This window comes from Balaenoptera ricei, chromosome 8 (genome assembly GCF_028023285.1).
Source record: "Balaenoptera ricei isolate mBalRic1 chromosome 8, mBalRic1.hap2, whole genome shotgun sequence".
NCBI classification, from domain to species: domain Eukaryota; kingdom Metazoa; phylum Chordata; class Mammalia; order Artiodactyla; family Balaenopteridae; genus Balaenoptera; species Balaenoptera ricei.
Window position 1 is genome coordinate 60,151,328 of NC_082646.1, and position 27,219 is coordinate 60,178,546.

Sequence of the window (27,219 nt, forward strand, 5' to 3'; positions counted from 1 at the left end):
CCTGTGCTGGGAGTCAGGAGATCTGGGTTCCAGTTGTGCCTCTGCCTGTTAGTATATCCTGTGTGAACTTGGGCAAGTCCCTGACCCTTCCTGGGCCTCAACTTTTTCAACGATTAAGGCAATGTGTGTCGTGGTCAAGGTCACGGACTTTGGAAATGGACTGCTTGGTCTGAATTCCATTACTAACATAACTTTGGGCAAGTTACTTAACTTCTTGGTGCCTCGGTTTCCTCCTCTGTAAAGTACAGATATTAGTAGCACTTACATCATAGGGCTGATGTGAGAATCATAGAAACTAATACGTGTAAAGCATTTAGAATAGTGCTGGCACATAGAATGTCTACATGGGTGTTTTCTCTTTGCTTACTGTTAACTACTGTGATTATTATTATGAAACTGATGGCTAGGATGACTCTTGTGGTTCTCAGACCTGCACGATGATTAAAATCACAAGGGGTGCTTGTCAAAAAAACCTGGCCTTACCCATGACCAGCTTAGAACTGCCACAGGATGGGGTGGGAAGGTGACCAAGGAATCTGTGCCTTTAACAAGTTCCCCACCTACTGTATAGCACAGGAAGAAAAAAAAAAAAGAAGGTACAATCTGTTTGCAGGACATATATTAAGTTAATCTTAAAAATGCCTTCCAATATACATTAGGTGTAGACAAATACTGTTTGATTCCACTTATACTAGGTACCTAGAAAAGTCAAATTCATAGAGTCAGAAAGTACTTTGGTAGATGCCAGGGGCTGGGGGGTAGGGGTGAGGGTGGGAGTGGGAGGTGGGGAGGGGGAATGGGGAGTCAGTGTTTAATGGGGACAGAGTCTCAGTTTAGGAAGGTGAAAAATTCGGGAGATGGAGGATGGTGAGAGTTGCATAACAATGCGAATGTACTTAATGCCACTGAACTGCACAGTTAAATATGGTTAAAATAGTATGTTTTATATTATGTGACTTTTACCACAATAAAAAAAAATTTTTTTTAAATTCCCCAGGTGATTTTGATCCCCCTCCAGGTGTAATTAGGACAAGATTATCCCAGGTGTACTTCCTGACTGGAGTGCCCACCTCTCCCATCAGACCTCTTGACCCCAAGGCTGAGTTGGGTACCTCCTCCTTCAACTGCCACAGCATCTGCAAACACTTTCTAACAATACAGATGCATGATGACACCAACCCCATGAGTAGGGCTGATTCCCAGGTGCTTGATCCTGAGCTCCTCCTGGACAGGAGCCAGAGTACACAGTCAGCACTCAGCAAATGCATCTGTAAAACTAGGGGCAAAGTTGGCTTCTGCACTGATTCCCTCCTCCACGTATTACTCCCCTGGCTTCTGTGCCAGGCTGGTGGGAACTCACACACACATTTCAGATCTGCTTCTCACATACCAGTCTGTGCCTGCAGTGGATATGACCCGCCCAACCCATGCAATCCCCCAGAGAGAAAGAAGGACTAAGGAGGTGGCACATTGGTCCACAGGAATGCCACACCTGCCTGTGAAGGTGGGATAGCTGCCAGGATGATGTCAACAGAGCCAGAAACATACCCCCATCCCCTGAGCTGGGGTGCGTCTGGGAAACTGACTCCTGATTCCCAAGACTGCTCCATTGAGGGAGAGAGGAGTTACAACCAGAGTCCACATTTGGCTCCTGGTCCAGCTTTCTAGAAGGAAGGGAGGTGGGGCAGGGTTTTCCCTAACGACTCTTGTTCAGAGCTGCCCAGACCTGTCCTGACTGGAGGCACCCTTGGGCAAAAGCCAGAGAACAAGAAACAGAATCTGCCTGTCCATCTACCTGTACGTGTGTCACCTGAGGCTTCTAGGGCTTGCTGGAAAATCTCCAGGTGAAGGATGGGACATCTTAGCAGCAGGAGGCAGAAGGCAGAGCTGGGGGCTCAGAGCTACTTGGTGTGACCAGCAGGCAGCTGAGATGCCGCAGTGACCTGTTCTAAAAAAATTCCACTCCCACTCCTCACAGAGCGCCAGAGCTCTGGGATCCCCAGCACTCCTCCCTCCTGGCTGCCTTTGGACCCAGCTTCAGTTCCACTCCTTGGCCCACCCTGACCACTACCTGGATCAGAGACCGCTATTCCCCAAATGGTGCCCTTAGCACAGGTTGTCAGGCTCTGAGGTGGTCAGAGCTGGAAGGGTCCTTAGAGGTCACCGAGTGGATTTCCCATCTGAGATGGCCAATGTAGCTGAGTCCTGCTCCAAAGTTCTCTCCAGCATGCCAGTGTCCTCTCTGTGTCCTGAGGCTTGTCCCCTGACAGATGGGAGTGCCCCACAGGCCAAGAAGAGTACTGCTCCACAGCGTATCTGAGCAGGGGGCTGGGGGCCCGGGGGAGCTCAGGGGTGGAACTAGGTGAAGACATGCAACAATAGTGACAACAACTATAACTCTCCATCTGATGCCTCCTTATAGCTCATCGCCATATTCTCACTGCATTCTGATTACAGCTTTGGGAGGTGGGCGGGACAGAGAGCATCTCAAAGATGGGAAAGCTGAGGCTCAGAGAGGTTAAGAGGCATGTCCAAGGTCATGGGGTTGCTGGGATTTGAACCTGGGTCCCCTGGCTCAGTGTCTCCTATGAGACCAGTGGTCAGTCTGCTGTGTCTATGTGCCCCTGGGGGCAACTGTGTGCTCTGAGGCTCACCTTCTGGCATTCGATCAATGTCCACGTAAAGGCGCAGCATGAGGCTGCCCAGCCCATAGGCCATGCCTGGCCCCATCATGGTCACTGCAAACAGGATCCCTGCAACAGGAAGCCTAGGTTAGACCCCTCTAGCCCGGCTTCCCTCTGCAGGTTAGTGCCTGCCCAGCCTCCAGCGGGCAAGAGCAGCCCATCTCCCCCGGTCAGGGCCGGGGAGCTCTCCAAGGCTTCTCTGGACCTTTACCAGCCACATGGGGCAGAGGTCAGGGACTCATACTTAGCCCGACCTGGGCTGGGCGCTCCCTCAGAGCCCGAGGGGTGGGACAGGTCCTCACCGAGGTAGAGGGGTGAGTTGCTGTGGTGGGCAAAGTCATCAATGTAGGAGATGCCAAAGGGCTGAATGGGCACCCCGCCCACGCCGAGCAGGGTCTGGGCCGTGAACATTATCCCCACCACGGCCAGATGCTGGACCTCTGTGTAGCCTGAGCAGCTGCTGTTGGATGGGGCCGGGGCTGAGGCTGGGGCCTCAGTGGTGGGCAGGCACAGGGAGGCCTCAAAGTCCTGTGGCATGTCTGCTGAGAGATGATAAAAAATATTAGGACAATACCTAAGACTTATATAGCACTTACTGATGCAAGGTACTGTTCTAAATGCCCTGTTTATAAGTCATCTGACCCCTACAACAAACCCAGGGAAGAGGTGCTCTCATTACTCCCATTTTACAGATGAGAAAACTGATGCTCAGACAGCAACTAGCAAGGGTTAGAGTCAGGATTGGAACCCAGGCAGTCCAGCTTTGAGTCCATGCTCTTAAACTGCCCTGTGTCACCTCTCTGAGCAGAGATATGTGGAAGTGCCATGGCAACAGTGGCTCTTAGGTTGGAGGGGTGGGGCGGTCGAAGGAGGTGGAGTTTGAACTGGGTGGAGAAGAACAAACAAGATTTTCCAGAAAGGGAAGGTGGGGGAGGGGGGTTTTCCAGAAAGAGGTCACAGCACATGCAAAACCAGGAGCTTGAGAAGTTCAGCATGGCTGGCTCACAGAGTGTAAAGGTCAAGGCCAGGGCTGAAGGCAGGGCCAGGCAAGAGAGGGGATGCTGGGCCTGGGCTGTGGAGGGCTCTAGTGCCCTTGACCTTCATTATGGGGAGGCTCGGTGTCAGCTCGGGACACAGATGCAGAGTGCAATAAAGGGAAATTTCTTAAATTAGTACCAGACATTTGTTTCCTGTAGCTCACCAATATTTGCTGAGCAAACTTAAGAAGACCCTCATACTATTATTATCCCGAATGCGGGTGTAGAAGTGGCCTTCTCTCTGCGGCTGGCCCAGCCCTTTCTGGGAGGTCTGAGCCATGTCCACCCAGCCCAGAGAGCCACTCTTTAGGGCTGGAAAAAGCCATGTGAACCAAAGTCAAGGACCTGGACCCTCAACCAAGACTGCCTGGGTTGAAGACGGTGAGACTTTGGCAGAGAGGCCCTCAGCCCCTCTGGGCTCGGTTTCGTCATCTGTTGAACAAGCCCCCTAGGATGGAAGTTCTACACAAATATGGAATTCAGAAGCAGAATAATTCAGTAGTTCAGAGCAGAGGCTCTAGGGACAGCCTACCAGGGCATGTCTACTAGCTGTGGGCCTTGGGGAAGTACCTCCTTCTCTGAGCCTGTTTCCTCACTTATAAAATAGGATAATGATAACACCTGCTCAAAGGGTTGTAAGCATTAGGAGTGATGATTGGTGCCTGTGCACAGTGCCTACTAGACACTAGATATGAGGATTATTATGGGGATCTTTAATAAGATCTTTTTTTTTCCACCCCTGGGTCCCCAGTACCTAGCAGAGGGCCTGGCACATAAATACTAATGATAAGTAATTCATTAATGAGGAGGAACGAGTGAATGAAATAGCCTTGTATGTCAGAGCAGCGTGGGTGCTTGGTGGTCACCAAGTCTGGCCCACCCATTGGACAGATGTGGAGACTGAGGCTCAGGCAGGAGAAGCGGTTTGCTTGGGGTTTCATGGGGAGCAGAAGGGTGTTGTATGGCAGTGAGGATGAAGACTGTGTGTGACCCTGCACAGGAAAATCTCTGTTAAAGTGAAGATTCTGGACGGAGGAATGTAAGGAAGTGTAACTTTTCAGCATCCTAGTCAGGCCTCTTGACGGTTCTCCACTCAGGCCTAGATAACCACTCTGCTTTCTTCCTGGACTTTCCCCACTTCCCAGCCATTGCCTGTGAGGTTCCCTCCACCTGAAATGCCCACCTTCTCTCAACTGCCACCTCCTCCAGCTCACTCCAGCCTCCAGTATCCTTCCCTTACTCAGGGCTCTACCGGCTCCCCCTGGCTGTCTGGTGCTGGACGCTCTGGCCTGTGGCAGAGCTGCCCACGCTCACGCCAACCCACGCTCCCTCGCAGCTTCTCGGGGCTGGTTGTACCTGCTCCATCTTTCCACCCCTGGGCCTGGCACAGAGTAGGAGCTTTGGGGTCTGAGCTGATGGGAGGACAAGGGAGGAAGGATGCTTTCTGACAGCGCTCCTCCCCTGGGAAGCCTTCCATGATGGAGGCTGGGCCGTGGGCTCCTTCCCTGGGCTCCTTCAGTCCTGTTCTTCCTTCCTCACACAATTGATACAATGAGTGAGGAAAAGGGAGGTATTGTTTGTCTGTTTCCTCTCCCAGACTGGGAGCTCCCAGTAGGCAAGGACTGAGTCCCCTGAGAGGGTCCAGCACAAAGTAGGCAGCGCTAAGGGTTTCTTGGGTGGACCACCAGATGGATTGTTGAGGGGCTGGTGGATGGATGGGTGGATGGGTAGATGGGTAGGTGATTGGATGGATAGATGGGTGAATGGGTGGAAAGGTGGATAGGACAGGGAAGGCTGCTTGAGTCGTTCTCCAAGGGACAGGCATCCATCTGTCAAGTTGACTCTCAACAAAATCCCACTGGGCTCAACAGGGGCTTCACTATTCCTGTCCAAAATTCTTTCATGGTTTTATTTGTTCATTCACTCATTCATTCTTTCTTTCATCAATGTCTTGGCTTCTTGTGAGGATTAAATGCATCAAGACACATAAAGTGCTTAGAACAGTGGTGCCTAGTAAGTGGTGTGTGATACTGTTATTATTATATACAAATTATTACATATTATATATTATTATTATATATTATTATCCATAAGTATTTCCTGAGGACCCACACAGGCCAGGCCCTAAAGTGGGCTGCATTGTAAACCCACCCCCATCTCAAAAATAAAAGCAGTGACATACAAACAGGCCCTCACCAAGAGATGCCCAGAGGGCCTCACCTCTCTGCCCCAGGACTACCCACTACCCCACTGCCCAGGGCTGCCAGAGGGACCCGCCCGGGCTGCGGCTGATGGAGGCAGTGGGTGGGGGGCGGGGAGGAGTAGGTGTTCTGGGAAGCTGGGTCCATCCTAACCTCTGGAGGCCTGAGGATGGGCCATGTGCGCAGTAATGCGGCAGCTCATGTACACCCTCAGCCCAGCCCCTCCTGCTCTTACCGGGGCTGGTGTGGTCGTAGTCGTACGGCTCTGAGATGAAGTGGGGGACAGTCATGAGCACGCCCGCCAGGGTCACAAGGATAGCTCCATAGCCGATCAGGCGGGGCCGATGTACCCGGCTGCCAAAATAGCTCACAAACACGATCAGGGCTGTGTTCCCCACCTGCAAAGGGATGAGAGGACCCATTAAAGTGGAGCAGAGGGCCGGCCTTGTCGCTCTCGCCAATCTCAGTGTTCCCTTCTGTAGAATGGACTAGCTGGTTGAATAAGAATCATTTGGGTCCGTCTTAAAAATACAGATTCTGGGTCCTCCTAGGAAGGGCCCTAGTGTCCCATTAGAGGAGAGAAATAAGAGCAGCGTGGACAGGGCTAGAAGTTCCATTTTATTCTAGAATGTGGGTTGGGCCCCGTGTTAGAACTTCTGGGAAGTCATGAATGAGAAACAAATAAAGAAAGTCTAAAGCCAGAGAACTAAGGCTTGGATTTTGAGCCTTAGAATCAAAACCCTCAGATGTGGGTGCTGGAGGGGACGTAAGAGTTTGCAGGGAAGGGCGGCTCTGCTGTCAGAAGCTGGGTGTGAACTCCACTCTGCGGCTTACTGGTTGTTGACCGCGGGTGAGGCACTTACCCCTTACCTCCTTGCCGATGGAGGGGGGTGGTATCAGCGGAAGGTCAGTGGGAGGACTGATCCTGGGAAGGACAGTCACTCCATTCTATAGATGGGACACTGAGGCCTAGAGTCAGGGAGTGACTGCCCAAGACCCCAGGTAATGACGTTCTCTTCCCACCTCTGAGATCTGAGGGTGGAGTGCTAAGGAGCACCTGGGGACGCGGTGTAGACCACAGGCCTTGGGTTGGGAGGAATGTGACACATCACCCAAGGGAGAGAGATTTCACAGAAATCTACTGGGGGTCAGGGAGAAAGAGAGTGTTCTCGGGACCGCGGCCCTTTCTGAGGGTGAAAACATCTGGTGGGGAAGGGGTTGGGCACAGCTGGACTCTGATCTCCCAATCCACCCAAAGCGGATTGTCCACTCCTGGCTGTCTGGCTGTCATCCCAGAGGCAGAGGCCTGTGGATCCCGGGGCAACTCCACGCCGCGGAAACACCCCCTCCCCCAACCACGCCAAGGTCCCAAAGTTCTGCCTTTGATCTAATTTAAACCTCTCTCGCTACTGTTGAATTGGCTTCCTCTGATTCCTTCCTGGGGCGGACAATAGCCGGGTGCCTGAAAAGGTGAAGGAACCAAAAAGAGAATGGGGGGACATGGGGACCCTGGCTAGCTGTAAAATCCTCCGCGTCCCCCAACAGAGGGCCCCCCAAGGGCGGGATAGGAAGGCGCTAAGATGGGGCTGCATGTGGCACTGGGGGGGAAGGGTTTATGTTGGGGCAGTGAGGGAGGGGGAGGGGGGTGTGAGTCTCCCTCAGTGTCCCCCCCTGAAGCTGTGCCGGGGCCGGTACCTCGTTGAAGGCGGCCAGCAGCCCCGAGGTCTGACTGGAGAGGCCGAAGCGCTTCTCCACCGTGGAGATGGAGCTCTTGAGGTAGCCGGAGATCATGAGCTGCGCCAGCTGCAGCAGGCTGTGGCACAGCACGAAGAACTGTCGGAGGGGCCGCGGTGATGGCAGCAGGTGGGCGGAGGGCCAGGGAGATCGTGGCGGGTGGGTGGTAGACAGATGAGATGGGGTTGGAGAGAGGGAGGGAAAGTGAGGCCACGAGATAGAGAAACAGAGTCAGAGGAGACAGTCACACAGGAGGAGACAGAGGAAGAGAGGAAGAGTCCAGAACAAGAGGAGAGAGAGAGATACTGGAGTAATGCATGGATTCTCACACAGGCCTAAAAACTAGGAAAGCTGTCCTGGGTACCCCAGGAGTCCGGGGTCGACCTGGAATCCACAGGGCCGAGAGTAGGGTCTTCATGGGGCCAAGGATGACAGGAGCCCCTCTGACCCCCAGAGGTCCCCCAGGCTGGACTGGACCCCGCTCCATGTTCCACCACCCTACCCTTTTCCCCAGGAAGCTCCCCAGATCCCATCCCACACAGTCCTCCCCTGGAGCTCCCCTGGGAGACCACCTGCACACAGCGAACCCCCAAGCTACCCACCCCACCTCACTCAGCCTCACCCAAACACCCCGCCTGCCTGCATTCCTCCTGAAAAACTGGCAGAATTCCTAAGAGAAGAAAAAGCTTGCTTCAAAGAATTAAAAATAGGGTGTTTATGCCAGAGTTTAAAAAATAGAGTGTCTGTTCTTCTGAGTTTCGGTTTCCTCATCTGTGCAACAAGGAAGACACCCCTGCCTCCCCAGGTTATTATGAGAACTAAATAAGACCATGTGGGGACAGCTTCTGGCACAGGGCCTGACACCCTGTAGGTGCTGGTGGAGGCTTGGATGTTTAGGGCTGCCGTTGGTGGAGCCAGCACTCCCAGTATTCATACAGGTTCAGGATCCCTGGGGTCCTTCTCTTTCCTGCTAGAAAAACAGGAACCAAGAAGACTGGTCACCCACTGCCCACAGAGCAGCCTCTCTGGAAGGAGAGAACACATACCTGAAACCAAGCTAAGTGCTTCTATAGATCACAACTACCCATTCTACAGATAAGGAAGCTGAGGCTCAGGGAAAGGCAGCAACTTGCTTGGCATTTTACAGCCTGTAAGTGGCAGAGCCTGTTCTATCGAGCTTGGATGGCCCTGCTCCTGCCAGGCCCTGAGAGGTACCTTGATGCTGTGAAACACACTTGGCCGCAAATCTTGAGGATTTGGCCTGGCTTTGCCTCCAGGTGTGTCTTCTGTGCCCACCATGGCCTTGGTGTCCTTGTCTGGCACCTGGAGCTCCTCACCAATCGGCCCTGTGGGACAGACAGCCAGGGCATGAGAGTGGAGATGGAATCCCAGAGAATGGCCCTGACCGTGTAGCCCAAGGTGTTTCAGGGGTTGGTGAGAATCTGTGTCAAAGCACCATCAGCCTTCCTGCGTCCCAGGTGCTGAAAGAGCCCTTCCTAAGAGGGTGTGTGTGTGCTCCATGTGCCCATGCTGGTCAGATCCCACTGGGACCACCTATTCACACCTTCATTCCATTCCCAGCGTAAATCTTCCTTCTAGGGAGAAGTTTCTGATGCTGCCACACAACCTTTAATCTGTGGCCCTGGTGTAGAAATGCACAGCCTTAGCCCCCCTGGGGCCTATATCTGTGAGACATTCAGTGCTCCTGGAGGCTGACTTTGGGTCTGGGTCTGTGTCTGTCTGGCTCAGTCTAGGATCAGAGGTCTGGGGTCCAGTGCATGGTCAAGTCTTGGTCCAAAGTCAGGACATAAAGGCTTTTCCTGGGGGTAGTTTGGAACAGATACCAACACCTCCACAGGGCACCACCCTGCCTATAATCACAGAACTAACCACCCCAATGCCCAAATCGTACATGAACCAGGTGGCTGGTCTGCACAGAAAGGGCACTAAGAGGTCATCCCATTTAACCCCTCTCATTTACCCCTGGACAAACTGAGGCCCCATGTGTGGAGATGACTCAGGAGGTAGAGCTAGGTTAGAACCTGGGTTCTTGGCCCCATTATGCGTGTCTGGTTTTCTCCCATGGTAACCATGGTAACCATGTCAGTCTCCCACTCACTGCAGTCCCTTCAGAGGCATCTCTCCCGGTCTCTTGACGTTTAATCTCAGTGAGGAGCCTGGAAGCCTGGCCTTGGGAGACTCCACCCCTCCATTTCGATGAAAACCACCTGCACCTCCTCGCAGCCCAGGCCTCCTTGGCCTTCCTCCCCTTCTGGGGTCCCGCTTCCTGCAGAAGCCACTCCATTGTCTCAGATGCCTCTCAACCTGGCAGGAGTTTCCGCTCATTCAACAAGCTCCTTCTGGAGCCTGAAAACTGCCCTGAGGACACTTCTGACCCAGAGAGGTGGTGTGGGACCTCTCACCCCTTCTCCAGGAAGATGGAAGGCAAACTCAAGGAGGGGGCTACGGAGGCCTGCGGCCGCCAGTGAGGGTTTTGTGCTCCTCACACAAGATACCTGGGAGCCTAAGGAATTTTTCAAAATTGAGATATAATTCACACACCATAAAACCTACCCTTTCAGAGTATACAATTTAGTGGTTTTAGTACATTCAAAAAGTCATACTCTACCACCACTATCTAAATCCAGAATATTTTCATCACCCCAGTAAGAAATCCTGCACCCATTAACAGTCATTCCCCATTCTTCCCTCCTCCCATTTCCTGACAACCACTAATCTATTTTCTGGCTCTCTGGGTTTGCCTATTCTGGATATTTCATAAACATTCATATAAATGAAATCATACAATATGTGGTCTTTTGTGACTGGCTTCTTTCACTTAGCATAATGTTTCAAAGTTCATCCATGTTGTAGCATGTATCTATGCTCCATTCCTTTTAATGGCTGAATAATATTCCAGGGTATGGCTATATATTAACCACATTTTGTTTACCATTAATCTGTTGATGGACATTTGTATTGTTTCAGGTATGGTGAATATTCCTATACAAATTTTTGTGTGTGTATATATATATATATTTTTTTTTTTTTTTTTTTTTTTTTTTCACACACACACACACTGTATTTTATTTTTACAAGAGATAAATCGACTGACACCAAGCATTGTACATGGATGACCACAACAAAAGCAACAATGATTGCAATTACCAAACATGAAACACACTCATACTATGTCATAGTATTGACATTCAGTCCAGTAATCCTCCACTGTAACAGCTCCTTTACTTTGCAGTGAAAATTGATTTGTATATTCTTTGCCTCTGAGTCCTTGTGGAATTTTTTTTTTTTTTTTAAATTCAGACAGAAAGTCACAAAAATTATACTCATCCTCATCAGTTCACTCAGTCCCATGTAATTAATTTTTTTTTTTCATCTTGATCTTTTGTTAGCACTTTTATGAGTTCATCAGTTTTTCATTAGAGTTCTGAAAATGCTTATTCATTCAGTTCAGCAGTACAGTCCGTTACCAGAAACCTGTACTTGTCAGAGTCTTTTCCATGTATTTCTTGAAGATGAAACCCTTTTATAGGAACATATTTGCAAAATCATCAGAGTACACCCAGAACTGTCTGTAAATGACAAAAGACTTAAAAATGACCACGGTTAAAGATTTGATGACAGTTCATAATAATGCAGTTGACAAGAAAATTAGTTATTTCTGAGATATACATTTTAAAGTAATAAATAGGATTATTACTTATAACATTATACCAGAACATATAAGATTTTTAGAAATTTCATGTAATGTCTGAAACATTTATATTAACATATTTCCATACATATTTCCATACAAGTACAAATATAAGATTTTTAGAAATTTCATGTAATGTCTGAAACATTTATATTAACATATTTCCATACATATTTCCATACAAATACAAATATGATTTTTAGAAATTTCATGTAATGTCTGAAACATTTATATTAACATATTTCCATACATATTTCCATACAAATACAAATATAAGATTTTTAGAAATTTCATGTAATGTCTGAAACATTTATATTAACATGTTTCCATACAAATAACCCAATGAAAGTTTAGTATTAGTTGTTTTGTTTGTTTTTTTATACTGCAGGCTCTTATTAGGCATCAGTTTTATACACATCAGTGTATACATGTCAATCCCAATCGCCCAATTCAGCACACCACCATCCCCACCCCACCGCAGTTTTCCCCCCTTGGTGTCCATATGTCCATTCTCTACATCTGTGTCTCAACTTCTGCCCTGCAAACTGGCTCATCTGTACCATTTTTCTAGGTTCCGCATACATGCATTAATATACGATATTTGTTTTTCTCTTTCTGACTTACTTCACTCTGTATGACAGTCTCTAGATCCATCCACGTCTCAACAAATGACTCAATTTCGTTCCTTTTTATGGCTGAGTAATATTCCATTGTATATATGTACCACATCTTCTTTATCCATTTGTCTGTTGATGGGCATTTAGGTTGCTTCCATGACCTGGCTATTGTAAATAGTGCTGCAATGAACATTCGGGTGCATGTGTCTTTTTGAATTACGGTTTTCTCTGGGTATATGCCCAGTAGTGGGATTGCTGGGTCATATGGTAATTCTATTTTTAGTTTTTTAAGGAACCTCCATATTGTTCTCCATAGTGGCTGTATCAATTTACATTCCCACCAACAGTGCAAGAGGGTTCCCTTTTCACCACACCCTCTCCAGCATTTGTTGTTTGTAGATTTTCTGATGATGCCCATTCTAACAGGAGTGAGGTGATACCTCATTGTAGTTTTGATTTGCATTTCTCTAATAATTAGTGATGTTGAGCATCTTTTCATGTGCTTCGTGGCCGTCTGTATGTCTTCTTTGGAGAAATGTCTATTTAGGTCTTCTGCCCATTTTTGGATTGGGGTGTTTGTTTCTTTGATATTGAGCTGAATGAGCTGTTTATATATTTTGGAGATTAATCCTTTGTCCGTTGATTCATTTGCAAATATTTTCTCCCATTCTGAGGGTTGTCTTTTCGTCTTGTTTATGGTTTCCTTTGCTGTGCAAAAGCTTTGAAGTTTCATTAGGTCCCACTTGTTTATTTTTGTTTTTATTTCCATTACTCTAGGAGGTGGATCAAAAAAGATCTTGCTGTGATTTATGTCAAAGAGTGTTCTTCCTATGTTTTCCTCTAAGAGTTTTATAGTGTCCAGTCTTATATTTAGGTCTCTAATCCATTTTGAGTTTATTTTTGTGTATGGTGTTAGGGAGTATTCTAATTTCATTCTTTTACATGTAGCTGTCCAGTTTTCCCAGCACCACTTATTGAAGAGACTGTCTTTTCTCCATTGTATATCTTTGCCTCCTTTGTCATAGATTAGTTGACCATAGGTGCGTGGGTTTATCTCTGGGCTTTCTATCTTGTTCCATTGATCTATGTTTCTGTTTTTGTGCCAGTACCATATTGTCTTGATTACTGTAGCTTTGTAGTATAGTCTGAAGTCAGGGAGTCTGATTCCTCCAGCTCCATTTTTTTGCCTCAAGACTGCTTTGCCTATTCGGGGTCTTTTGTGTCTCCATACAAATTTTAAGATGATTTGTTCTAGCTCCGTAAAAAATGCCATTGGTAATTTGATAGGGATTGCATTGAATCTGTAGATTGCTTTGGGTAGTATACTCATTTTCACAATGTTGATTCTTCCAATCCAAGAACATGGTATATCTCTCCATCTGTTGGTATCATCTTTAATTTCTTTCATCAGTGTCTTATAGTTTTCTGCATACAGGTCTTTTGTCTCCCTAGGTAGGTTTATTCCTAGGTATTTTATTCTTTTTGTTGCAATGGTAAATGGGAGTGTTTCCATAATTTCTCTTTCAGATTTTTCATCATTAGTGTATAGGAATGCAAGAGATTTCTGTGCATTAATTTTGTATCCTGCAACTTTACCATATTCATTAATTAGCTCTAGCAGTTTTCTGGTGGCAGTTTTAGGATTCTCTATGTATAGTATCATGTCATCCGCAAACAGTGACAGTTTTACTTCTTCTTTTCCAATTTGTATTCCTTTTATTTCTTTTTCTTCTCTGATTGCCGTGGCTAGGACTTCCAAAACTATGTTGAATAATAGTGGTGAGAGTGGACATCCTTGTCTCGTTCCTGATCTTAGAGGAAATGCTTTCAGTTTTTCACCATTGAGAATGATGTTTGCTGTGGGTTTGTCATATATGGCCTTTATTATGTTGAGGTAGGTTCCCTCTATGCCCACTTTCTGGAGAGTTTTTATCAGAAATGGGTGTTGAATTTTGTCAAAAGCTTTTTCTGCATCTATTGAGATGATCATATGGTTTTTATTCTTCAATTTGTTAATATGGTGTATCACATTGATTGATTTGCGTATATTGAAGAATCCTTGCATCCCTGGGATAAATCCCACTTGATCGTGGTGTATGATCCTTTTAATGTGTTGTTGGATTCTGTTTGCTAGTATTTTGTTGAGGATTTTTGCATCTATATTCATCAGTGATATTGGTCTGTAATTTTCTTTTTTTGTAGTGTCTTTGTCTGGTTTTGGTATCAGGGTGATGGTGGCCTCATAGAATGAGTTTGGGAGTGTTCCTTCCTCTGCAATTTTTTGGAAGAGTTTGAGAAGGATGGGTGTTAGCTCTTCTCTAAATGTTTGATAGAATTCACCTGTGAAGCCATCTGGTCCTGGACTTTTGTTTGTTGGAAGATTTTTAATCACAGTTTCAATTTCATTACTTGTGATTGGTCTGTTCATATTTTCTATTTCTTCCTGGTTCAGTCTTGGAAGGTTATACCTTTCTAAGAATTTGTCCATTTCTTCCAGGTTGTCCATTTTATTGGCATAAAGTTGCTTGTAGTAGTCTCTTAGGATGCTTTGTATTTCTGCAGTGTCTGTTGTAACTTCTCCTTTTTCATTTCTGATTTTATTGATTTGAGTCCTCTCCCTCTTTTTCTTGATGAGTCTGGCTAATGGTTTATCAATTTTGTTTATCTTCTCAAAGAACCAACTTTTAGTTTTATTGATCTTTGCTATTGTTTTCTTTGTTTCTATTTCATTTATTTCTGCTCTGATCTTTATGATTTCTTTCCTTCTGCTAACTTTGGGTTTTGTTTGTTCTTCTTTCTCTAGTTTCTTTAAGTGTAAGGTTAGATTGTTTACTTGAGCTTTTTCTTGTTTCTTTAGGTAGGCTTGTATAGCTATAAACTTCCCTCTTAGAACTGCTTTTGCTGCATCCCATAGGTTTTGGGTCGTCGTGTTTTCATTGTCATTTGTCTCTAGGTATTTTTTGATTTCCTCTTTGATTTCTTCAGTCATCTCTTGGTTATTTAGTAACGTATTGTTTAGCCTCCATGTGTTTGTCCTTTTTACGTTTTTTTCCCTGTAATTCATTTCTAATCTCATAGCGTTGTGGTCAGAAAAGATGCTTGATATGATTTCAATTTTCTTAAATTTACTGAGGCTTGATTTGTGACCCAAGATGTGATCTATCTTGGAGAATGTTCCGTGCGCACTTGAGAAGAACGTGTAATCTGCTGTTTTTGGATGGAATGTCCGATATATATCAATTAAATCTATCTGGTCTATTGTGTCATTTAAAGCTTCTGTTTCCTTATTTATTTTCATTTTGGATGATCTGTCCATTGGTGTAAGTGAGGTGTTAAAGTCCCCCACTATTATTGTGTTACTGTCGATTTCCTCTTTTATAGCTGTTAGCAGTTGCCTTATGTATTGAGGTGCTCCTATGTTGGGTGCATATATATTTATAATTGTTATATCTTCTTCTTGGATTGATCCCTGGATCATTATGTAGTGTCCTTCCTTGTCTCTTGTAACATTCTTTAATTTAAAGTCTATTTTATCTGATATGAGTATAGCTACTCCAGCTTTCTTTTGATTTCCATTTGCATGGAATATCTTTTTCCATCCCATCACTTTCAGTCTGTATGTGTCCCTAGGTCTAAAGTGGGTCTCTTGTAGACAGCATATATATGGGTCTTGTTTTTGTATCCATTCAGCCAGTCTATGTCTTTTGGTTGGGGCATTTAATCCATTCACGTTTAAGGTAATTATCGATATGTATGTTCCTATGACCATTTTCTTAATTGTTTTGTGTTTGTTTTTGTAGGTCCTTTTCTTCTCTTGTGTTTCCCACTTAGAGAAGTTCCTTTAGCATTTGTTGTAGAGCTGGTTTGGTGGTGCTGAATTCTCTTAGCTTTTGCTTGTCTGTAAAGCTTTTGATTTCTCCATCAAATCTAAATGAGATCCTTGCCGGGTAGAGTAATCTTGGTTGTAGGTTCTTCCCTTTCATCACTTTAAGTATATCATGCCACTCCCTTCTGGCTTGCAGAGTTTCTGCTGAGAAATCAGCTGTTAACCTTATGGGAGTTCCCTTGTATGTTATTTGTCGTTTTTCCCTTGCTGCTTTCAATAATTTTTCTTTGTCTTTAATTTTTGCCACTTTGATTACTATGTGTCTCGGCGTGTTTCTCCTTGGGTTTATCCTGTATGGGACTCTCTGCGCTTCCTGGACTTGGGTGGCTATTTCCTTTCCCATGTTAGGGAAGTTTTCGACTATAATCTCTTCAAATATTTTCTCTGGTCCTTTCTCTCTCTCTTCTCCTTCTGGGACCCCTATAATGCGAATGTTGTTGCGTTTAATGTTATCCCAGAGGTCTCTTAGGCTGTCTTCATTTCTTTTCATTCTTTTTTCTTTAGTCTGTTCCGCAGCAGTGAATTCCATCATTCTGTCTTCCAGGTCACTTATCCGTTCTTCTGCCTCAGTTATTCTGCTATTGATTCCTTCTAGTGTAGTTTTCATTTCAGTTATTGTATTGGTCATCTCTGTTTGTTTGTTCTTTAATTCTTCTAGGTCTTTGTTAATCATTTCTTGCATCTTCTCAATCTTTGCCTCCATTCTTATTCCAAGGTCCTGGATCATCTTCACTATCATTATTCTGAATTCTTTTTCTGGAAGGTTGCCTATCTCCACTTCATTTAGTTGTTTTTCTGGGGTTTTTTCTTGTTCCTTCATCTGGTACATAGCCCTCTGCCTTTTCATCTTCTCTATCTTTCTGTAACTGTGGTTTTTGGTCCACAGGCTGCAGGATTATAGTTTTTCTTGCTTCTGTTGTCTGCCCTCTGGTGGTTGAGGCTATCTAAGAGGCTTGATGGGAGGCTCTGGTGGTGGGTAGAGCTGACTGTTGCTGTGGCGGTCAGAGCTCAGTAAAACCTTAATCCACTTGACTATTGATGGGTGGGGCTGGGTTCCCTCCCTGTTGCTGTGGCGGTCAGAGCTCAGTAAAACCTTAATCCACTTGACTGTTGATGGGTGGGGCTGGGTTCCCTCCCTGTTGGCTGTTTTGCCTGAGGCAACCCAACACTGGAGCCTACCCGTGCTCTTTGGTGGGGTTAATGGCAGACTCTGGGAGGGCTCACGCCAAGGAGAACTTCCCAGAACCTCTGCTGCCAGTGTCCTTATCCCCACGGTGAAACAGAGCCACCACTCGCCTCTGCAGGAGACCCCCCAACACCAGCAGGTAGGTCTGGTTCAGTCTCCCCCAGGCTCACTGCTCCTTCCCCTGGGTCCTGATGCACACATTACTTTGTGTGTGCCCTCCAAGAGTGGGGTCTCTGTTTCCCCCAGTCCCGTCAAAGTCCTGCAATCCAATTCCCACTAGGCTTCAAAGTCTGATTCTCTAGGAATTCCTCCTCCCGTTGCCTGACCCCCAGGTTGGGAAGCCTGACGTGGGGCTCAGAACCTTTACTCCAGTGGGTGGACTTCTGTGGTATAAGTGTTCGCCAGTCTGTGAGTCACCCACCCAGCAGTTACGGGGTTTGATTTTACTCTGCTTGCGCCCCTCCTACCGTCTCACTGTGGCTTCTCCTCTGTCCTTGGACGTGGGGTATCCTCCTTGGTGAAGTCCAGGGTCTTCCTGTCAATGATGGTCCAGCAGTCAGTTGTGATTCTGGTGCTCTCGCAAGAGGGAGTGACAGCACGTCCTTCTACTCCGCCATCTTGGTTAATCCTCTCTATATATATATTTTTTATTTTTCTTTTTTTCCTCAGTTCTCTTGGGTATATAGCCAGGAGTTGAATTCCTGGGTCATATGGTAACTCTATGTTTAACTTTTTGAGGAACTGCCAAACTGTTTTCTAAAACCATTTTACATTCCTGCTAGCAATGGATGATGGTTCTAACTTCTCCACATTCTTGCTAATACTTATTATTGTCTGTCTCTTTGATTATAGCCATCCTCATGGGTGTGAAATGATATCTCATGTGGTTTTTTTTAATAGACTTTTATTGGAGTATTACTGCTTCACAATACTGTGTTAGTTTCTTTTGCACAACAAAGCGAATCAGCCATATGCATACACATGTCCCCATATCCCCTCCCTCTTGAGCCTCCCTCCCATCCTCCCTATCCCACTCCTCTAGGTCATCACAAAGCACCGAGCTGATCTCCCTGTGCTACGCTGCTGCTTCCCACCAGCCAACTATTTTACATTTGGTAGTGTATATATGTCCATGCTACTCTCACATTGCCCCAGCTTTGCCCTCCCACCCCACCCCTGGATCATCAAGTCCATTCTCTATGTCTGCCTCTTTATTCCTGCCCTGCAACTAGGTTCATCAGTACCATTTTTTTAGATTCCATATATATGCTTTAGCATACGGTACTTGTTTTTCTCTTTCTGACTTAACTTCACTCTGTATGACAGACTCTAGGTCCATCCACCTCACTACAAATAACCCTCATGTGGTTTTGATTTGATTTTCCCTAATGACTAATGATGTTGAGCATCTTCTCATTGCTTATTGGCCATATCTTTGGAAAAATGTCTATTTAAATAGCTTGAGGAGGGACTTCCTTGGTGGCACAGTGGTTAAGAATCTGCCTGCTAATGCAGGGGACACGGGTTTGAGCCCTGGTCCAGGAAGATCCCATATGCCACGGAGTAACTAAGCCCGTGCGCCACAACTGCTGAACCTGCACTCTAGAGCCCGTGAGCCACAACTACTGAGCCCATGTGCCACAACTACTGAAACCCATGCACCTAGAGCCCGTGCTCTGCAACTAGAGAAGCCACTGCAATGAGAAGCCCGCGCACCGCAGCAAAGAATAGCCCCTGCTCGCCGCAACTAGAGAAAGCCTGCGCACAGCAATGAAAGACCAACACAGCCAAAAATAAATAAATTTTGAAAAATAAATTCATTAAAAACAAAAACAAAAAAACAAATAGCTTGAGGAATTTGGCTGAGGAAATGCAAGTGTGTGTGGCTGGGAGGGAGTCCCTTTTGCGGGGTATGAACACTCAGAGGAAACAAGGAGATGCTGAAACAAAAGTGGCACCTGACAGGGAGGAGATAAGGGGTTGGCCTAGATAAGGGAAGTTGGGGCGAGGCTCTGTGGAGGTCACTTTGAAGGAGAAGAGAAGGTGAGGGGGTTCCAAGCAAACTCAGCCAGAGGAGATTGACAGGATGATTTCTGAACCCCAGTTCCTCTCACCAGTAGAGACCAGTCACCTACTATAGCACAGAGGCTGTGCTACATGCTGTCCCTCTATGTAAAGGCTTGCATGCGCATTCTGCATGCTCGTGGAGCATCTCAACAACTCCACGCCTTTGGTGCTTTCTTGATCTCTATGCTGCTGATGAGGACACCAAGGCTCACAGGTAACTAGCTCTGCTGGCTCACGTTGGTGCAGGAACACGAGCCGAGGTGTTCATCTCAGTGTCACCCTGTGCTCCTTGCACAGATTTGATGAGGGGAAGAAGCACACGTTCTTCTCTGTCTCGGCCCAACCAAACCTAGCCAGGCCGCCTGGAAGGCAGCAGTGTCCGCCCCCAAGGAGCCAGGCCAACCAGATGATGAGGCTGGAGCTGAGGCTGGAAGGGCAGAAGTCACTGACCTGTATCCCCAGCTCTGAAAGAAACCCAGGGGATGGATGAGGGAGGGGGCAAAAGGTCAATGGACTGGCTCAGAACCTTCCACCCTCCTGTGGCCCGGTGTATAGTGTGAGCCTCTGGGTGGAGGAGGGAAGCCCTGGCCCTGTCCCCCCGGGTCCCCCCTGAGAGCCACCACCAGTCAGTGTGTTGGGTGGCCAGTCGGTCCCTGAACAGGGCTGGTCAGATTGGTTGTCAGTCCCCTTTGACCCCTTCCTGTGGGCTGGAGGCCTCTATAGGGGGGCTGGCGGCAGACAGTCTGACTCCCTGATAAGGGATAGAACTCCCCCTGGAAGGAGGGTCCCGAATCCGGGGCTGTGTGTCCACCTCACCTCACCTGCTGCCTCTGAGGCCCTTCCCGTCCTGTGAAGGCTTTTTCAAGGGCCAGCCCTGACAGGAGAGAGGGCAGCTGAGGGAGTGACCCTGGGCTGGGCTGGGGTGGCCTGTAGGAATAAGGAGAGAGACAGGGAACCAGGTCCGAGGAAAAAATTCCAGCCTCTTCCTCTCCTAGGTGGGTAGCCAGATTTGGGGGCCCCAGGTATGCCAGGTGGTTCCAAGGGCTGGCAGGCAAGGGGTCTGTGTGCCTGTCGGTGGGTCACGCGGCTGCTCGTGCACTCATGTCCATCAGCTGGTAAGTCACTGGTCCACTAGTCCACTGTCCTTCAGGAGACTTGTCTGTTCGGGCTGTCAATTGCCCACTCACTGTAGAGCAGCTGCTCAGAAAGCCAGTCAGAAAGTTGCCCCAAAAGTCTGTCAGCCAGACACCTTCAGTTCAGTCAGAGACTCCAGATGTCTGCAAGGCACGGGGTCCTGGCTGTGGCCATACCCCCTCCACGGCCAGGAATCTGAGTCTGGGGGATGAGGGGCAAGGTTCAGATAGCAGCCCGACAGGAAGGGTTGATTTTCCCTGCCTGTTCTTTCCTGGAAAGGCTCAGGGGTCTGCCTACTCCAGCCATCTCCCAGCTATAAACAGCACATCTCAGGCAGATATGGGGCTGCGAGCCTGGACGTGCCCCTTTATCTTTCTCAGCCTGTTTCCTCTGTAAGGCGAGGATATAGCGTCTACTCAAGGAGGTAAGGCATCTCGGGTGCCTGGCTCAGGCTTGGCACACAGTAGGCCTCCTGAGGGCCAATGCTCTCCCCTCTCCTGATAATTTTCAAGTACCTCTGAGGCCACAGGCCCACCTGAACCCATTCCCTTCCACGCACCCCTGGTTTCTCCACGTTAACGCCTCCCTCTGACAGCTCCAGTTATTCCGTCTGTGGATCAACTCTCTCTTTCCCATCCAAGCCCCAGTCAACCGCAAGACCTGAGGAGCTGGACCCCCTCCCGCCGTGCACACTCACTAGCTGTGGAGGCAATCGCCCAGGTTTTAATCCCTTAGACCAGTGGCCCCTTTGCTTCCTCATCCTCAACGCAGGGCCAGCAATCCCTACTTCCCACTGCCGAGAGCGCCCCCCGAGAACAAGACCCTCCCGCCACATTCAGCCTGGACACTAGAAGCCCCAAACCACACCTTACCGATGACATTAACTTGACTTTGCTATTCCACTGTCTTCATTAGCATTTTTAGTTGTTACTCGTCTTCGACTGAGCAGCCCCAGCAAATGGCTTGATTTTTTATGACAGGAACTTCCGAAAAGATGGAGCGACTCTTCAAGGGAAACCATCAACAGGATGTGCACCTCAGATTCTTCGAATCTCTGCCCCCCAGATCCTCACCTTGCTGTTTCTACCAGCAAACCCTGGACTGTGGTATCACTATTCTTACCCAGTCCTGGTCAACCCTCCCTCACCCACCTCTCTCCCCGTCCTGAAGAACTGGCTGTAAAACAAACTTCCAAATTCTCAACAAATATTGACCTTTCCTCCCCACTCCGAGATACTGCCAAAGCTTTGAGAAGTGGTGTTGTCCCTTATGTCGGTAAATAATAGACTTTGTCTTATTGACAGGTTGTGTCACCAACATGTGGGGAACCAGCACAGACACGGTGCATAGCAGGTGCTCAGTGAACATTGTTTTCTTCCCTGTCAGGTACAAACACCCCGCCCGCCTTCATACTTGCTTTGGGACAGCAAGGAGCATTGCCACATCTAGAACTTGGGAACCAGGAGAAAGTTCAGCCCTGAAGGGCCAGGCAGGCAGGGGGCTGGGAGACCCAGCTCTCTGGCTCAACTTCTCCCCCTGCAGGAAGTGGCCTGATGGAGGAGTTTGCCCTGGGGCTACCCTATGTGCTGGCCTGGGCACACTCACCCAGCCTCCTAGCAAACCGTTGACGTAGCTGCTGTGACTCCATGACGTGGATGAGGAAACTGAAGCACAGAGAGGGGAAGGGACTTATCCAGGTCCTGGGGCTGGTAAATGGCAAAGCCTGGACTGGAATTCAGGTCTGTCTGACACCTGGGCCCCTAACAGCAACCATGAGATGGTGGCTGCCAACGATGGCCTTCGAACCTATGAAAAATAATCGCCATGTAGCCATTTCTTATTCCGGCCTGGCTTCCCTCCAGCTAATTGTCAAAGGTGGTTGTATGGGGACAGTTGGCCGTTCTACCAGCTGGTTCTTTAGCTGGTCAGTCAGTCAGTCAGTTCATTGGTCAGTCAACACCCTCTTCTGTGGGTCTCAGAGAGTGCTGTCAGGGCAAGGCTGGACAGAGAAATATGGTGAGAAGGACATGTGGCCCTCAGTCCAGGGGACCTGAGTATGGTGAAAGTTCAGGACTCATAACCAAGGCCCAGATTTGAACTTTGAGGAGGGGCGGGCTGAGAAATGCCGAGAGAGCCTGGGAGAGTTCTCATATCCTGAGGATGGAGGAAGAGGGCTTGGACCAAGGAGGGACAAGGAAAGGGCACTTTTTCTCCAGAACATTCCAGCCTGTCCCTCAGCAGAGAGAGCACGATCTAGGGTCACTCAGACCCAGTGTGGCCTCGGGCCAGCAATTAGACCTCTCTGAGCCTCTGCAAAATAGGAATAATAAGCCTTGCCTCTCAAGCCTGCATGAGGGTCACACAGATAACATCCTTTAACTCCAAGATGCTGCACAGTGTCAGTTTTGTCAGTGTTTGCTCCAAACTCTCCAGGGAGCTATCTCCAGGCCTCAGAACTTATTGTCCTCCGGTGGAGCTATCTCCAGGCCTCAGAACTTATTGTCCTCCGGTGGGACACTCAGCCCCAGCATTACTCTCTCACCTCCTCCTGATCCCTGAAGAGGCACAGAACCCTCTGGAAACCTCCCGCTGCTGTCTCCTTGTCTTCCCTCCCCTCTCCATCCTCACCTGCTGCATTCCAAGACTTTTTTTTTTTTTTTTCCTGATAATTTCCCTGTGCAAGAGAAGGAAAGGAGGGGCTTCCCTGGTGGCGCAGTGGTTGAGAATCTGCCTGCCAATGCAGGGGACACGGGTTCGAGCCCTGGTCTGGGAAGATCCCACATGCCGCGGAGCAACTGGGCCCGTGAGCCGCAACTACTGAGCCTGCACGTCTGGAGCCTGTGCTCCGCAACAAGAGAGGCCGCGATAGTGAGAGGCCCGCGATAGTGAGAGGCACGCGCACCGCGATGAAGAGTGGCCCCCACTTGCCGCAACTAGAGAAAGCCCTCACACAGAAACGAAGACCCAACACAGCCAAAAATAAATAAATTAATTAATTTTAAAAAAAAAGAGAGAGAAGGAAAGAACTCTCCCCTACCCCTGCCACCATACACGCTTTGCCAGGCTGGTCAGAGGAACTGGCAGAGAGATAATACGGGGCAGAGGTTACAACGGGAGGGCCCTGGCCAAAGGCCCCATGTGTAGCTGCATAAGCTGTGCGCCGTGAAGTGAACGGCACCCTCTGGAGTTGTGCGGGGCGGATGGCAGTCCTGCCTGGGGGCACATCTGACTCCTAGACATTTTTATTTGGCTTGTACAATGTTGGCTCACTGAGTGTTTTTAAGTTAGTTGGCAGCATTTAAAAAATCAGGAAATTTCACACAAAACTCCCGATTTTTGTTTTTTCTTGAAAGATTAGCAGATCTGGCAACACTGGGCCCACATTCCCATATGGAAACACTCGGCTGGTCTAAGATGCTTGCCTTTCATGTGGCAATTTGCCCTGTTAGAGCCTCTTTGGGCCCACCTGGCCCGCTTCAGGACCCTTTTCACCTGCCTGTGGGCTTCCCCATCTGTGACCCACAGCAACCCTGGGCCTGAGGAGTCTGCTGGACAGGAAGCCAAGGCTGGGTTAACCCTTTGAAGGGTGAGGCAGCAAGGCCAGAAAAGGCCATGACTTGCCCAGGGTCACCACGGTGGGGATGGAGTTTGTCTCTGCTTGTTCTAGGAGTAAGAATGAAGACTGTTTCCACACATACTGACAGCTCCACAAGGCAGGTGGCCGGGGTCTTGGAAGCAAGCAGCCCAGGTGCCCGCTCTCAGGGAGCTACCAGGGTGTGTGTGTGGGTGTGTGTGTGTGTGATGGCGGGGCAAACATCTAATACAGAATCACAACATGTGTTCACTGTGTGACACAAGAAGTTCCAAGACTATAGAAACATAGTGAAGAGGTCCTAGACCACATTTAAAGGTTCTGGGAGGCTTCCCAGGGGAGGAAACATCAGAGTAAAGGGCAGAAGTATGAAAGTGCAAAGACCACTCAGGGAACAAATAGTCCAGCAAGACTGGAGCACTGGGGTCAAGGTGGGGAGGTGAGGCTGGAGTGGTTGGAGGGGCCAGGCTATGACCACCCTTGAACGCCAGGCTGGAGGGCTGGGCTTCGTCCTGAGCCCAGTGATGAGGTCTCATTTGGCCTCCTATGAAGACCTCCGTGCCTCTTGGGAGAGAGTGGAGAAGTCAGGCTGTGGGCCGGGACCCGGGAGAGTGCAGGAGTGGGGTCCAGGGGAGCGAGCGATGATGGGGTCTGGGCCGGGTGGTGGCAGCGGGGATATAGAGTAATGAGCTGATGGACCACAGTGGGGAGATGGGATGGAAAGGACAGTACTGGGTGGAAAAGTGGGTGGATGGGGAGTGCAGGAGGCCGAGGAGCCCTGGGGGCAGGGGAGTGGGGAGAGGTGAGGCTTTGGGTCTGGGTGTACCACCATTTAAGGCAGGATTGTAGGGTGATAGTAAGCTCAGCCTTGGACATGTGAGTTTGGGCTGGCAGGGGGGCTCCCAGGGGAAGACGCCTAGGAGATCGTGGGCTCCAGGACAGCCCATGAGAGGACACGGGCCAGAGCCAGTCTGGTTCTCAGTCTGGAAGGCATGTGTGGAGAGAAGGGAGCAGAAGCCACACGAGGGCAAACTTGCCTTTGAGAGTGAGAAGCCTCCGCCATATGCCCTGACTGAGGAGAACAGAGCAAAAGGAGGAATCCATCCTGGAACCATGTTCAGGTGCCAAGGTTGAGGGAATGGTGCAGTGTCACAAAGGAGCCCGGAGGTTTCCGGAAAACCTACCAACCTCCAGCACTCACACAGCCACAGCCTGAGCTGTGATGATTTCCCAGCCGCAGACACTGGGCAATCCATTTGTCCAGATACCTCTCTCTGGAGGTGTGTGGGTAGGAGGAGGCCAGCCTCATGGCTAACCCTCGCCTCCAGCCCTTCCTACCTCCTAGATTGCCCTGGGCTCCCTCAGCCTGCTGGCTCCCCGGCCTAGCTCCTGCAGCCCACGCCAGCTCTCTCTCCCTCCATAAGCCTCCCCTGCCCCTCCTGGTCCAGTTCCCTCAGCCCTTTCTCTAGGATGCCAGGCTGGTCGCCCTCCTGCATCACTTATGACCCCCTCTTATCTGCCCGATTAGCCAGTGGGCTCCCCCGGGCAGAGGCTGTCCTCTGCTGGGTCCTGATGGACCATATCTGGTCCCTGTTGAAACCCTCTGGGACAGAAGACTTTGAATTCAAATATTTGTTTTGCCACATTGTGGCTGTGATCTTAGGCAGTTTATTTAGCCTCTCTAAGCCTCAGCCGCCTTCTCTGGGCACACAGCATTTTTGGTAGGGTTAAAGGAAAATGCCCTGCCTGGTACACTGTGGCCCTCAACAATGGTGAGTTGAGGACCCCATCTGCAGCACGTGAGTACGGACGCCACAACCTCCAGGAGGTCAAGGCCACCCCTAGTGAACACTCTTCTCTCGCCCCAGTAGATGCTTGCTATTCCCCAAACTCATCCTGTTCTTTTCTACCTCTCAGCCTTTGTACATGCTGTACCCTCAGCCTGGAGTGTCCTGCCTTCCCAGCAAACCACTTCTCATCTTTCAAGGCCAGGCCAGGCTTAAAAACATGATTCTTGAATTGAGTTAAACTGAGTGAGGGAGGAGAGAAGGGTGGAGTGTGGGAGTCTGGGGAAGCGGGGGGGCTGCAGCATGAGCCTGGGGTGGGGTGGAGGCAGTGTGGGACCCCTGAGGGCTTCAGTTCCCCGTGTGGTCCCACAAGGCTTCCGCAGGGGAAGAATCACAGACAGGAATTGGGGGGGGGGGCAGTCTTGGGCCTTGGGCTTGGCTGTCATTTTTGGGAAATTCCTCCTAGCAGGACCCTTGGGTGGTCTGTTGGGAGGACAATAGCATGTTGCTGGCCTCCAGCTGTTGCTTTCTGGTGTTTTCCAAGCTGGGTCAGAGACACTGTGCTGGGAATTTCTATTCCCAAGTCCAGCCCTGACTACCCCATCTAGACCCGAGATGACCCTAAAAATAGTGATGAGGGCTGGGGGATGGAGGGTGGGCCCTGAGCCCTGAGCCCACAGGGAATCCAGGCCGGCCTCCTTAGGCCTAAAACACAGAGCCTGAGCCCCAGAGACACGTGGCCATTGGCCCAGGCCACACTGCTTCCCCCAGCCAAGAGTCCCAGCTTGTCACTCTCTGTGCTTTACTGTTTACTCCCCAAGGGCCCCATTGTACCCCACCTCACTCCTTATCACGAGTCTCCAGTCCTCAATAAGAGTAGGCTTTCATAGCAGGTTGGAGGGAGGGAAGGAACGTCATGGGGCAGGGGTTGCTGGGGGCATGAGGAGGACGGAGGAGAGCTTCTGCGCTGAGCCTTCCCCAATACCCCACCTCTGCCCCACCTGGGCCAGGTTCTGGGCCCTCAGGAATGGATCAGATCAGACCCCATTCCCAGGGAGCTCCCAGTCTGGGGAGGCGGGCATTGTTCTCCATCACTCCAAGCATCAGTGCTTAGGGCTCTGGGCTGCAGCCTGTGAGGGGTAGCAGGAACCAAGTTTACCTCCTCTCCACCCCCAGGGTGTGGCTAGGCCCAGACTTGCATCCTGGAGATAGCCAAGCCTGCCCCATACAAGAGGCCTCTGCTCCATTGCTCTCTCCAGAGACAGAAAACTGAGCTTCTCAGCACTGGAAGGGACCAAGGGACCACCTCAGCCGACCCCTACCATCTACTGCACAGATGGAGAAAGTGAGTCCCAGAGAGGGACAGAAGCGGACTGGGCAGTGGATACCTGGCATCCGATCGTGGGGTCTAGGCAAGCTCGCCATGTGGTTCCCAGCTGCCTGAGATCTGGCACATCGGACCAGGCCCGGCCTAGGGGAATAAATCCCCTGCCCACTCCCCAGTCAGTAGCTCCCAGAGAACAGCTTGCTTTGTCTGGAACCAGTGGAGAAGTGCCCAAGGTGGGTGGTGACTCACCAGCGT

The 27,219-nt window shown here is 49.2% G+C and overlaps 1 protein-coding gene across 6 annotated transcripts in view; it reads right to left on the minus strand.

Moving 5' to 3' along the window:
- SLCO2B1 (solute carrier organic anion transporter family member 2B1) overlaps positions 1 to 27,219 on the minus strand; it is a 59,444-nt gene that overhangs the window by 29,565 nt on the left and 2,660 nt on the right. For 2 of the 6 annotated variants that reach the window (XM_059930798.1, XM_059930797.1), the window contains exons 2-6: positions 8,872 to 9,002; positions 7,618 to 7,755; positions 6,158 to 6,320; positions 2,987 to 3,226; positions 2,655 to 2,753 (exon numbers count right to left, since the gene is read on the minus strand). In XM_059930798.1, the coding sequence (XP_059786781.1) occupies positions 2,655 to 2,753; positions 2,987 to 3,226; positions 6,158 to 6,320; positions 7,618 to 7,755; positions 8,872 to 9,002 (771 nt within the window). Of the gene's footprint in view, positions 1 to 2,654; positions 2,754 to 2,986; positions 3,227 to 6,157; positions 6,321 to 7,617; positions 7,756 to 8,871; positions 9,003 to 27,219 lie in introns of those variants that run through there. The other 4 variants (XM_059930799.1, XM_059930802.1, XM_059930803.1 and 1 more) reach the window with 4 other exon arrangements.